Below are 14,022 nucleotides of genomic sequence, written 5' to 3' on the forward strand. Positions count from 1 at the left end.
AGTCACCCTTACGGAATGCAGTGCAGAGCAGTGTTAATCTTTGATTCTCAGATTAAGTAATGGACTGCTCGCTGCATACTGCAGAGTTCAGGGCAATCTTTACTCAAGACTAGCCATTTTGTAAAATAGTGCATATGGGTTTCAGCATTGAGATGTTGGTTACTTTCAAAGAACTCGCTGAAATCTATGGAAATCTCTCAGTTAAAGTGCACATCCCTTTGCTGGAACATTGGCTCAATTTGGTGGATGTGCAGGCCAAGTGTGTTTGTTTGATCTCTTCATTTTTTACTAGGGGTGGATGAATATAAACTTTTTCGAATATGAATAGTCAGTATTGAATATCAAATAGTCAGTATAAAATATAGAATAGTCAGTATCGAATATCGAATTGTCAAACGCAGACGGATACATTTACAGCAGGAATTACATGTAATTAGGTACCATGCCTGTACTGGCTAGTGCAAAAATGTACTGCTAACAGTCAAGGACAATTAGCATGAGTTTTAAGCACAAAATTACTAATTGTCTTGTCTTACACGTATCGCCACCCAACATTTTTAGAGCCTGGTTGCAAACAAGCTTTTTTAGAATGAATGACTGCTGTATTGCTAGATTTCCAAAAACTCTAAATAAATGGTTGTTGGAAGAGCCACTGAAATACTTGTGTGGCCATAGACACATCAAAAAAAGGAACCTGTTGCCTGCAAAACCTCATTGGTTATAGCGTAAAAGATAAAACTGCTACATGACCAGACTGTAAGTAACATTAAACTTCAGACTATGAAAGAAAAAAAATGGCAAGTTGTCATGTATGGTTCTGCTGTGAAACAGAAAAGAAAGCTTGCATTGCTCATTTTGTTTCTTCATTTCTTCAAAAACTTTTGTCATTTCACTTCTCATAATTTGTGATACTTTCTTTAGCAGATGGAGAACAGTAACCCGAACTTAAGTCGGTTGTTGCGAAATATACAGTTAGTTTTGTTATTTGAAAAATATTGAATAATTCAGTTTTGAATATGGGTACAAATAGTCAGTTTGCAATATTCAATTCGTATCTGAAACTTTGAATATGTGCCCACCCCTAGTTTTTTCAGTTATAATTCTGCCACAAAATTTTTGCATTTTTTCTTCTTCTTAATGGACAACCTTCGTCACAGTAAGCATGGTATAAAGCTTCAGTTAATCTAGTACACAAAAACTAATGATTTCACATTTCAAGTCCATCAGTTCAAAATGTGCTAAAGTGCAGTGTGACTTTATATCAGGTGACGTCACAGCACGTGTCGGTGATAATGAAATGGTATTACAATCCACTGGCATGTATACCAGTCAGCTCAATGTAGTAGCCCCAGAATGCACCGTGCCATTCGAAGACAAGCAGTCATCTGCTGTGCTGCAGAATTCGTCCTTTCCTTCTCACTCACATTTCTTCACATTCCTTTCTGGATTGGAAGGTTCTCCATTGGGGGGGGGGGGGGGGGGGGGAGTAGAGGCATAGAGCATCACACTCACCCTTTTGACTTCTAATTTTTTTGTTAAATGCACATTTAGTTTCTGTGGCAAAGTCATCTGCAGCTACTACGTTTGGCTGATGTCACCTGCCGTTGGTTGGCCCTGATAATACAAGATCACTACCTCTGATTGCCATGTCACCTTTCGTCCAAAGCCACATTGCACTAGGCACCCATTTCAAGCTGGTCATTGTAAAGGATTCCATTATTTTTAGTGAGTGACTGTTTATATTGCGAATACTGGGTCAGTAGCTGCTTATAAAAACTAAAATAAAAAGTCCCTAGATGTTATCAACACCAAAGCATGTTTTGGTGCAGTCTTGTATAGCATCAAGGTAATTGAGGATGAGTTTTGATTACAGTTATTTATCAGAAACATATTTTACTCAGTTTGTAGACAAGTAAACATTGTTTCACTGTGAAATTAATGCTCTACTGCAAGCAGTGCATCTTCTCTCATGTCAACATTTATGTGTGATAATATAACAAGTTTATAAATAGCTGCTACCAAGCAAGGTTGGTGATGTTAGCATAAAAATAGTGAATAGTATACTGAAACTTTGTGAATAATGTATTTTTTACAACTCCGGTACATCTTTTTTTCTCAAAATCAAATTCTTTGTTTATGCGAGCAATGACAGCTTGATACATTATGAACACATTTTAATGATACTTACTTGCTGGGGTGGCTTAGTGGTTATGGCGTTGCTCTGCTAAGCACGAGGTTGCGTGATCAAATGCTGGCCGTGGCAGCTACGTTTCGATGGGGACGAAATGCGAAAACGTGTACCGTGCATTGGATGCATGTTAAAGAATCCTAGGTGGTCAAAATTAATCCCCCTTGTTGAGACTCTGGAGACACCCCTTGTTCAACCAGTGTTGATCCCTTCAAGTATCCATCCTCGCGTGTACCTCTCTTTTCTTTAAACATGTAGTAATTTAAAATCAAGGTGGTGGCATACCTTAAGTCTCTATTATCACTGACAAATGAAACATAAATGGGACAATGGGCACAAAACCACGGAGGTTTCGAACGTGACAGCCCTAACCCTTTCTCATTATTTGTATTGGGTTTTGTACCAATATAGCCAACGATGAATATAGTTGTCTTGATGCCATGTTTCTGGAAACCTCTGAGAAATTTGGTACACTTTTCGTCATTTCATTCTGTATGGAAAGGGTTGACATTCGCATGATTTGTTTTTGCCTAAATATAGTTGCCATTGGCTTTATTGAACACCAGTAGAGAGGTGCTGTGTTGTTATCTGATCTCCCTGAACTACACACTCCTCACTTTGCTTTCTGCATTTGCATTGTCTTGTTCACACTTCATCAGTCCATGATAAAGTGTGAACCATGTGTTTATTGTTTGACCTTTTGTGTTAAACCATTAAGAGTTTGTATACCTGATTATCTTTCAAGATGTGGTTGTCAACAATTATGTCTGATCACTTGCATAGTGTGCTTTTACTAACATTCCAAATAAGGGTAGAGGGGATTATGCATTCCCGTTAAGACATACTCTAAGGGACTGTGAAAATCTGTTAGTCTTAGCATAAGTCATCTGCAATACTGAAGATTTGCTTTTCTAAGGATGCTCAAGTGTCTGCGACATGAAACAGTAAACATAACAGCATTAAAACCAAAGTGCAGATGTAAAAAGTTATTAGAGTTGCATGCTGCATATTATTGTTTTATGCATCTTGTATGCAATTCTTGCCTGCAAGTGCTGCGCAAACCTTTGCACTTCAACAAAAAGCAGACGTCTTGCCTAGCTTGCTGAAATATTATTCAGTGCCTACATGCTGAAAAAAAAAAAATAATGCACCCAAATATTCAAAGCATTTTCACAACTGCATTGTGTTTGAACACTGCTGGTTCTTGTGGCTCCTTGGCAATGTCCTCATTATCATTATCTGCCTGCAAGGGAACCATGAAGACCTCCTCAATTAATGCTTTTATACTGCAAGCCAGGGGTGTAGCCGGGGAGGAGGGGCGCTTATGGGGCTTCAGCCCCCCCCCCCCCCCTGAAAATTTTTTCGTGCTGTCCATGTACCGCCGTCCAAAACAACAGCCGGCGCCGGGAATCGTGCTTGATTTTGTCTAGAATGTCCTTCTCACGTTCGAAAAAACATTTTAGCGCATATCGTAACATATCGTATGTCACATATCGTAACACAAGGAGCTCCATCCAAGCACAAAGTTCCAAAGGCGTGGCGGGCGGGCTCGTCGCGGCATCTCGCTGAGGCCGGGGAATCAGGAGCGCTTTGGATTTCAATTCTGACACTTTATGGGTATAAAGTTCTAATAAACTTTTGATGCGAAAGGTGCATTGATATTTCCAAAGTCATGCTTTAGATTTTCAATTCCGTAACTTCGTGGGATTAATGTTGTTATAAACATTTGACGCCAAAGGAGCATTGACTTTTTCTAAAGTCTTAGATCGGAATACACAACGAGACAAGCCAAGTCAACACACTACCAGACATGTTGACAAAACACGCAGTGAGATACGATGAGCCGAAGCATTGTGGTGGTTCATTTGTGCCGTCATGTGGCGTAAAAAAATATAAAATTTTTTTTTCACCTACGCCAAAGCATCCATGTCAAGACACTAAAGCCAGCCAGGGTAACTACGTTCTTATTTATTTTTGCTACTTTGACTTTTATTCGTGAGGACACATTGAGCCTCTTAAATTTTTTTTTTCTCACTACCCTACCCGCAGGCTGCCAGAGCCAGCCAGAACGCATGCGTTTTTCTTGTGTTGCCCCGAAACCTCTGTGCGGCGTACTTCTGTGCTCGTGTGGTTTTCTCTGGCCGAGTGCATTTTCGCCTGGAAGAGTTTTGGACACCTTCTGGCTAGCAGACGAGAAAAAGAAACAATGGTCGCTCACCGCCATCACTGTGAAGACTTGACGGATTACACCGTGTTCGCTTGAGCGCAACCTCTCCTAAATGTCTTGTCTCGCTGGTGTAAAAGACCGAGCACTCTGCGTATGGCTCTCGGTGGACCAAGCGTCTCATGTTTTCTTCGATATTCATTCCGTAGCCACATTAGGTGCCCAAAATAGGCATTGGATTGAGGCCAACATACTCTCCTTTGCGCTTCTTTAAAATTTCGGTGCCCCCGCCCCACAAAAGGAAAAGAAAAAGATACATTGTTGCGGCGCAGCGCATTGTCGCATGGTGACAGTTTATTACTTTGTTTGCGGAAAGTAATCGGCCACTGCACGCTTCAGTTGCTGGATACTATTATTATATTATTGTGATAGCAATTATATGAAGACTCCAGGTGCATTCCTGCTATCGCCGTCGCCCTAATGTTTCGTATGAAGTCTTAGGGCAATAACGTCGTGACCGCGCGCCGCATGCTGTATGTGCGAGTGAAAGAGTAGGGGGGGGGTGGAATGGGTGAGCCGACCATGGAGGCTCAGTCTTGCGTGCGCAAAGGATAAAAGCATGGAGCAAGCGCGCCGCCTTCCGTCGCACGCGATACATCGGATGGAGTGGATGGAATGGGGGCGGGATCTAGGATTCTGTGGATCTGTGATTGCGCTACAAGTTTATTTGCCTTGTTTGGCGCATTATATACAGTGAATTTTTCTTAGATACGTAGGTTTATTGGAGACTTATACGTATATAAATATCTTGTTGCGAGGTTTTGTGTATACGTGCAGTGAACTTTCTTTCCAGTGACACTTTTTTAAGCATTTGTAAATTCCATTGTATCTTCGCATTTCTAATGAACAAGGGCGAGTTAAATGAAAGTGAGCCTACCCACTCCACGCAATAATGGTTCGGTTCATTATATGCGAGGCATGCGCGTAGCACACATGCATCTTTCATTTACAAAAGCGACATGCAGATGTGAGGGTAAATGTTCTTTAATGCTCTCATACACTGGATTGAACATGGTTGCGTGACGTAATGGACACTTCAGAAGTTGAGCAGCGAGGTGCCGTGAATGTTTTGACAGCTGAAGGTGTTTCTCAAAAGGAAATTATTTGCCGTATGGCTGCCGTGTACGTTGAACATTGCATTTCATTGGCCACTGTGATGCATTGGAGCAAACGGTTGAAAAAGGACGTGAAAGTTACAAAGACGATCCAAGACCGGGCCAAAGCCATCGTACAATCACCCCCAACACAAGTGCAAAAGTTGATAAGCTGATGGGACAAGAACGGAGGATAAACATAGATGAACTGGAAGAGCGTGTGAACATCAGTTGCGATTCGGTTCACATCACAATTCATGAACATCTCGGTCATTGGCTGGATGATGCCCAAGATTTTGAACCACCGCCAGAAGAAGGTTCTGCGCTGCCTTGACTCATCTGATCCGGTATCACAATGAGAGTGATGACTTCTTTTCTGCAGTTGTGATCGGGGACGAACCATGGTGCCACTACTACGAACCTGAAACACGACGGCGAAGCTTACAGTGGAAACATTCGAATTCACCGCCCCCAAAAAAAGCAAAGGCCGTCATTTCCGCCAGAAAGGTGTTGTTTACTATTCATTTTTTGATCGTCAGGGGCCATTACTGATAGAAATTTCTAAAGCCAGAGAGGCTATCAATAGTTCCCGATATTGTGAAATGCCGGATCGGCTGCGTGTCGTAATCAAGAACAAATGACGTGGAAAATTGACGAATGGGGTCATCTTGTTCCACGACCTGGCTATCGTGTTGGGCTGCTGAGCACGAGGTCGCGGAATCGAATCCCGGCCACGGCGGCCGCATTTCGATGGGGGCGAAATGCGAAAACACCCGTTTACTCAGATTTAGGTGCACGTTAAAGAACCCCTGCTGATCTAAATTTCCGGAGTCCTCCACTACGGCGTGCCTCGTAATCAGAAAGTGATTTTGACATGCAAAATCACATACCTAATTTAATTTTTGTTGTTCCACGACAATGCCCGTCCCCACGTCGCTGGTGTGGTTAATACAAAACTGGCAAAGTCCAAGTGGGAAACGCTGCAACATCCGCCATACTGCTGAGACCTGTCACCTTGTGACTTGCACATTCTGGGGCAAATGAAAAAAAAAAACAGCTTAAGGGAAACAGATTTGTGTCGGACGATGACGTGAAAGAGCCAGTTGCAGATTTGTTGAAGCAGCAACCTAAGGAGTTTTATGAGACGGGAATCACCTGACTCGTTAGTGAATGGGATAAATGTCTAAATGCTCATGGAGACTACTTTTAAATTAAGTACCCCGTTTGTCATATATTTGCATTGGCTCACTTTCATTTGACTGGCCCTCGTATATTTTTCAGAGCAGCTTTATATAGGTGCTCTCTGTTGGGACAATAATTTCGGTGCAATTACTCACGATACACGACCGGTGACAGCTGCTCCTGCGTAATACATTGGAATAAATGACAGCGTCATTGAGGTTTTTCACTGGCCGTTGCATATGTACAAAATGTAAACAAGGTTGTTGAATCACAGTTTCATTAACATATTTGTCCTCAACTTGTTCATTTCATGGTCTTTACATTTTTCATATCAGTGGCATGCACTGCTTTGCTGGTTTCGAACTGATATAGTTCTAAGGATCGTGTGATATTTTTCTTTACTTATTAAATAGACAAAAATATGGAAGCATTGATATCAGTTATATTGAGCGCAATTTCTGGCACATACGAGTATATCTTTTTTATTAAAAAATACATATATGTATTACTTGTTTTGACAGTGCGTAGCGTTCAAGAATTCGTTTGCAGCATCTTTGGCAATGGCAATGCAGTTATTATTTATGTATTTGATCTCTCAACAAATTATTTAAGAGGAAGCTTTAGCTTGGGCCCAATTCCGACGCGGCCTATTCAAATAAATGTATAACGCAAAAACGCTTTTCTGAGATAACCCTTGGATCACTTTTAATGGAATTTGTTGAATTTGAGAAAGTTAACTTCTAGTATCTGTTGGAAGCTGAAGTTCGATTTAGGGCCTGAATTTTGTTTAAAATATTTTGAAAAATCTTCAGGTGCGAAAAAAATAGAAGCACATTTATGAACTAAAAGCTCTTCATCAAAAACAGATATCGCGGTTCTTCGAACGGCATCTATTATAAGAGTCAAAGCGGACAAATTGGGTATGTCAGTCTGCATCTTACATGAATTAGTTACGTGGTGCACAAGGGTTCTGCAAAAGCCTTATTTCGATAATGCTAAATTGTTTGAGATTCATTTGTAACATGTCAATTTTGTCCGCTGTAGATGTACTATTAGATGAAATTCACAGAATTGTGATATTATTTCTCATTGTTGAGTTAGAGTTTTAAACGTGATAGTTTCGTTTTCTGAAAATCTAAAATTTGTGCCAATTTTTAATAAAAAATTGACAACCTAAATGGAAAATTAGAAACCAGAACAATGTAGAATTTGTTTTTTTTTTAATGCAACAAACCTCATCAAATTTTGTGCAGTGGTTGCCGAGAAGAACTAATTCACCTTCTACATGTATTTAGATAGGAGCATCCGAGATAAAGCTTCCTCTTAGGGAGGAGGCCAAGCTGCAACGTGATCCCCCCCCCCCCCCCCCGAACAAAATTTCTGGCTATGCCACTGCTGCAAGCCCTGAATATTTTCGTGTTAAGTTGGCACTGGCGTAGATGTTTATGTCCACAGAAGTGCCATTTTCATCTTCTGTAGCTGGAAGAATTGTCTCCTTCAAGTCTGTCCATTCAAGCTTCTCACTGAGACCAGTAGCAAACATCAGTGATTTCTGCGGAAGTTCGGCTTAACCGAATGTGCGGTTCGTGTAAATAGGATTTTTTTCCCCCATTGCTCCATGGGAAACCAACCAAATCTTTAGGGGAAACTAACCAAATCTTCCTCATATCCAAAAAGTAGACTTATCCATGTTTGTCTTAACGGGAGTCTACTGTAATTAACTGCGAAAATTTTTTTTGTAGTGTCTAGAGGTGGCCCTATGTGATGCCTATGCTTACCAAGTTCTTTTTTCCCTTTTATTCCTTGCAGAGTGGTGTACTATAGCATTGTGCCAAATCTGTACAGATGTTGAATGGAAGTGGTGCACACTTCAGGACAGCTGTCTCGCAAAATGAGACAGCTTAGCTCATTGTTCTTTTGTTTTTTCTAAGGTGAGCTGATACTTTATGCAGTCAATGTTTTGTTCAGAATGTCATTGTGCATGCTCATCTTGCTGTGAACCATGTTCTGCTGAAACTGCAGGGAGTGAAAGGCTTGTGCTGCAAAGCCCTGGTGGTCCCGACTCTGCTCTTTTCCTTCCTCCAGTGTCTTTGTATCCCCTTGCTAGCTCATTCAGGAAATTTTGCATGTTACAAAAATGCAAAGCATTTGTAATATTTTAAAGTTACCTGCATGGTTGATTGGACTGGTTGTAGTTAAATTTACTTTTTGAGAACACGTAAATTTTGTGATGTGCAGTTACTGTCGTCTTGTTCACGTTTCAGTGTTTTCGGTGTGTGTTTGTTGGAGTTCAGCTCTTTCATGTATGGTTTCCGCATGATGTGTTAATAAATGATTGTTCTGCTTGTCTCAACTGACTTGTAACTGTGTTGCACGGCTTTTTTATGACTGATTTATTTAAAATCTGTCTTTTTATGAATGCTTGTTGGCACTATCGGTGTTTCTACTTGGACATAACGAAATATAAGTGCAGGTAATGGAACGTACATGCATTCTCCAGCACTCGTAATGTATAGATGGGCTTGGTGCTTAAAACTTACCCATTTATACCTTTCTGTGTTGCTGTTGTGCACTGATATGGTTACATTTATGGTAGTACCTTTGTTATCAAGTGCCAAAGAGGGAGAGAGTTCTCCCTCCTTGGCATCTGCGTTAACCTTAATTGCAGTTTTCGCACGCAACAAGCAAATTTTGCCACATCAACTCTTGTTTAAGGAGTGCAATTAGTCTTGTCACTCGGCAACTGCAATTTTGTATGTTTCGTGAATAAAACCTATCGCGGTATGGATAACTTGTTCCTTGCATTGTTTTCGTCTCATTTTGAGAGCAGCTCATTAATACTTATACAAAAGGAAACCATATCTGGCACAATTTTCTCATGTGATCTGACACGCCATTTGTCATCGAAAAATGCTTCGCCTCCCGACTTTCAAAAACAGAAGGTAAGCGGGCAGAAATATTTCGACACCGTGCTTGAGTTGGTGTCGACGGGGCAATGCGTTTTAAATTTGAGAGGCAGAACTACTGCCGTAGCGAGAAAAGCGCCGCGAAAAACGCGCGCGCGCGCTCTTGGCCTCTTGGCGCGCACGGCGGCGCCATGCGCCCCCTGACGTCATTGCGACGTAGCCGAGAGTCTGTGCATGCGCAGTCACCACGCTCGCAAAGATGGCGGACCGTCGGGAGGCATTGTGTGCTTCACCCGCTTATAAGCGACCTAGGCTGGAAAACGACAGCAATTTGCTTGGATTGAGTATACCAAACGACGTAGTAATGCCCCCGAAAGAGTTTAAGCGGCAGAGGTTTGCGTCGGACGCGGCAAATGGTAAGATTGACCCTTCAAAACCAGCGCTTCCTTGTCCGATAGGCTGCGAGGCCTGCGCTCAGCGCACCAGCAGCCTTGCCCGCTTGGCATACGCTCATTGGATGAGCTGCGCGCGCTAGGCCTAACCTAATGCTGCCCTCCTGGCCGGGGAGGAATGGCCGATCACGGACGTGCTAGGGCTGTCCTGTTGCGGATGCCGCTAGGCGTTGGGGCTCAGTGGCTTGAATAAACCCGAATATAGGTCGAAATTTTCTGCCCTGCCTTAATTTTTTTCGCTAATGGCGCGATAGCAGCCAGAATTTCTAGTGTACTGTCACGTTGGTTTGTTTACATCGTTCAGCGCCGTGGTTTCATCAGCTGATGACAGTGGTACGGTTGGACCCGTGGTCGACATGCTTTCGAAGCGATTTACTATAACAATATATGGCGTATTGACAGTTAAATTTTACGTTAATTTTTCGCGTTATTATTTTTTTTGTATCGCGCCGCTCCATGTGGTGGTCTATTTTTCTGAACGTGATTTAAGGAGGTGTAACGGTACTTGTACGTATTCGCGTGCGCAAGTGTCGCTTGCTGGTAGGTAATCGCTCATCTCTGCTTCTTAATTGTTTTTTTTTTTTTGCGTTTGCAGAGGTAACATCATCAAGCGACGCAAATTCTGAAATGTGTAACGGGGATTCCGGTTTTCACGAACTAACCTCCACTACCGGCGGCGATCTCGCCAGCGCTGATGGAGTATGCCCGGATAATGACAACCTTGTGACAGGTGAGCGGTGGCGGCACGCGCGAATCGCGCGTTCATGCGTGCCTTGAAGTGGCGCAAGACCACTCGTAAACATTTTGTGCCGATATTTCGGCGTCAGGATCATGTTAAACGTCTTTAACGGTGATGTTTGTCAAATATGAAAAGGAAATTTTGCCGACTGCGCGTTGCCGTTTGTGATCAAACGGCCACCGTGGCTGGCGTTTTAGGCAATTTGTGCATTAGTGAATTCAAATTGCGGAATAGTTGTACGTAGAGGTTGGATGATCAATTTTGACGTGGTTGATCTGATGGCGTAAGCATCTGTTAAGTATATTTCGGATATAGATTTTTCGCGGACATTTTGCAAGACAATTTGCGTTGATTTGCTTACGTTTAAGTTGTTTTACCAGCAAATACTTTGATCTTACTTGAAGTCTTTGCTGTTTAATTCCAGCACATCGTCCATTCTGTGCCTTCACTTTGATGTATTTACGGCGGCTTAAATGTTTACTTTTAGTCGTGTTTGCACAAATGGGAAAAAAGAGAATCCTTGCTATCGTGGTCTGCTGAGTGATTCTTGGATTACAGCATTGTATGCCACATCATAAAATTTGCAGATTACTTTTATTTCATTCCTTGTCCTTCATGCCATTCAAAGCCAAATGTCTTGGCTTTCAGCACCTGTTAGCTTATTGAGGGTATTGAGTTCTTGTGTCATGTTGAAATTAGTGGCTTCTTGAGGCCACTTAAGTGCCCTGTGGTCGCAAACATGAAAGCATAGCTGTGTGACCTAATTTGGTGGTTTCCAGCCCTTTAGTTCAGCTTTTGTCATTTTCCAGCATGCACTTGTCATTTGCCAGCATGCACGGCTATTTGGTATGTACATTTGCTTGTAGGCTTTTCATTAAAGTAGATGCTGGTGAGGTTCTTGTTTTTTTTTTTTTTTTTAAGCTTAAAAAGTCCCATCCCTTGTACTCTTTGCTTCAGGTTTTGCTTTTTACTAAAGCGCAACTTGTTGCTGGGCATGCTGGGTGGGTACTGATGTTGATATTCTTATTGGCTTTTTACTGCTTCAAGTGTACTTCAGAATGTTTTGTTGAAATTGTCCCTCCGACTTAATTATGCAGTGTCAACATTTCATCTTCACAATTAATCTCTGTGAATAATAACAAATTTGCTGTTGCTTGTGAATTTCATATTGCAGTCTAGTCAGATTATGCTGAAGCAGGTGTTGTTGGTGCATGTCTCTGCATAATTGTCAAAGTGTGCAGAAATGTGTGCTCTTTGACTGGCGGCTGTGTACTGGGAGATCCGAAAATACTTTTCTTTGTAGCCGCTTGTGACGATCTGCCTGCAGGTGCGCTGCTAGTTGACCTGTTGGTGATCATGAATTAAAGGAGGTGACAAGTAATTAAGGTTTCACACACTAGTTTGTGTGCAACAGTGTAGCTGGTTGCTGTAATGGCACCCTACTGCTTCTAAGGTTGCAAGCACTGTGGGCATTTCTAAATATGTACATTTATGTATAGGGATATGTTCTGTGGTCATGGCATTCTACTACTCAGCATGATGTTGTAGCTTAAATTTCTGGTCATTGCAGAATTCCTCGTGCATTTATATTTACATTCACATTAGGACAACTCAGATTTGGGATGTAAAACTTCATCAATTGAAGGCAATGAACACTGTGGCATTAGCAAAGTGCTCACAAGCTAATGCCTTGCATTTTACTTTGCACAGCAGACGTAGTTTCCGTGCAGAATCTGTTGCAGAATGGCTAATATTTACTAACATTTTGTTCACCTGTATGATGTAACCAAATTGTACACAACACCAATGCATGATCGAACATTGACACATACCTCCTCTAGCACAATTTACAGCTATGACTTCTAGCTTGAACTATTTTCCGACATGGCTGAACAGTGTAACAAGGCATGCAAGGTGTAAGAAATATGTCAGTAAATGTAAGACAAATTTTTTATATTTATACAGCACTAGCCAACTTGGGTGCATTTCAGTATATTGGTGTAGCAGCATGACTTCAACATGTATGTAATTGGTGAAAGCAGGCTGTTGGCTAACCTTGCTGTTATTATCAGTCAGCTGCAGATTGCAATTGTTTGTAGTATACTGCAAAAGAAAAATATTAGAACATATTGCATGGACTGAAACATGTTAAAGATCAGTTCTGTGAAGCCATAGCTATTCTCTCAAGAGAACATGCTTAGGCACCTGCTTGCACAAGCAGACCAAAGCACCAAGAAAGAATGCTTGTGAGAGCTGGGAGACACTTCATATGATTGCTTGTCTGCCACATTTTGATCTACGTATTTATAAAATTGTGGCTTCCTGTTTAAGCTCTTCAAAGATCTTGACAATGTGATCTTGTCGCAAACTTTAGTTATTTTTGGGCTCGTAACGAGCCACCTCGTCAGGGGTATTTTGCCACTTTCTGAATGGTTTGGACCCACAGAGGACATCACTGTTTTTTATATGTATATATGTGCTAGTAAATACAGGATGTTTCAGCGAATCAAAATTTTTGAAAGGTTGCCTGTGGCAGATGGCTCAATTCTAGTCTGTGAGCTGGTCTACTCGAAGTGGCGGAGCACTACTTGCACAAAAAAATTGTTATGCAAAATCGACTTAACATGAATCTATTCAAGAGGGGTATTTTGCCACTTTCTGAATGGTTTGGACCCATAGAGGACATCACTGTTTTATATATATATATGTGCTAGTAAATACAGGGTGTTTCAGCGAATCAAAATTTTTTAAAGGTTGCCTGTGACAGATGGCTCAATTCTAGTCTGTGAGCCGGTCTACTCGAAGCAGCAGGACACTACTTGCACAAAAAAATTGTTATGCAAAATCGAGTTAACATGAATCTACTAATGAACTTGTTAGCTGATTATCTTATGACCCATATTGCAATTTACAAATTCTAGCTGGACTTCGCAAGGTGGATTCACTTGAACGAATTCTCAGGACGACGCCAGTTTCGAAATATAAATTCCCTAGCTTTGCGGAGAAATGCATTGGTGTACCAGTTACTTGTGTGTTTCAGTGCATGAAATGACGTGTTAACGAATCAACTGGAACACCAATGCATTTCTCTGCAAAGTTTGGGAATTTATATCTTGAAACTGATATCGTCTTGAAAATTCGTTCCAAGTGGATCCGCCTTGCGAACTCCACGGCTAGAATTTCTAAACTGCAAAATTGGCCATAATGGCATTAGTTAAATTTAATTAGTGAATTTTT

General features: G+C 41.5%; 2 protein-coding genes across 11 annotated transcripts in view; both read left to right on the plus strand.

Moving 5' to 3' along the window:
- LOC142579625 (uncharacterized) overlaps nt 1-9,486 on the plus strand; it is a 101,982-nt gene extending 92,496 nt beyond the window's left edge. For all 8 annotated transcript variants that reach the window (XM_075690020.1, XM_075690036.1, XM_075690070.1 and 5 more), the window contains 2 exons: nt 8,498-8,619; nt 8,711-9,486. Coding sequence is in view for 1 of the 8 variants with exons in the window: in XM_075690036.1 (XP_075546151.1) it covers nt 8,498-8,499 (2 nt within the window). In the remaining 7 variants the exon portion in view is untranslated. The remainder of the gene's footprint in view (nt 1-8,497; nt 8,620-8,710) is intronic.
- A 336-nt stretch (nt 9,487-9,822) lies between these two features.
- The window catches only part of Sirt1 (Sirtuin 1), a 77,890-nt gene continuing 73,690 nt past the window's right edge, over nt 9,823-14,022 (plus strand). For 2 of the 3 annotated variants that reach the window (XM_075689995.1, XM_075690001.1), the window contains exons 1-2: nt 9,823-10,010; nt 10,642-10,776. In XM_075689995.1, the coding sequence (XP_075546110.1) occupies nt 9,854-10,010; nt 10,642-10,776 (292 nt within the window). In that variant the 5' untranslated portion in view covers nt 9,823-9,853. The remainder of the gene's footprint in view (nt 10,011-10,641; nt 10,777-14,022) is intronic. The other variant, XM_075690009.1, reaches the window with a different exon arrangement.

Source organism: Dermacentor variabilis, chromosome 1 (genome assembly GCF_050947875.1).
Source record: "Dermacentor variabilis isolate Ectoservices chromosome 1, ASM5094787v1, whole genome shotgun sequence".
Classification (NCBI taxonomy): Eukaryota; Metazoa; Arthropoda; class Arachnida; order Ixodida; family Ixodidae; genus Dermacentor; species Dermacentor variabilis.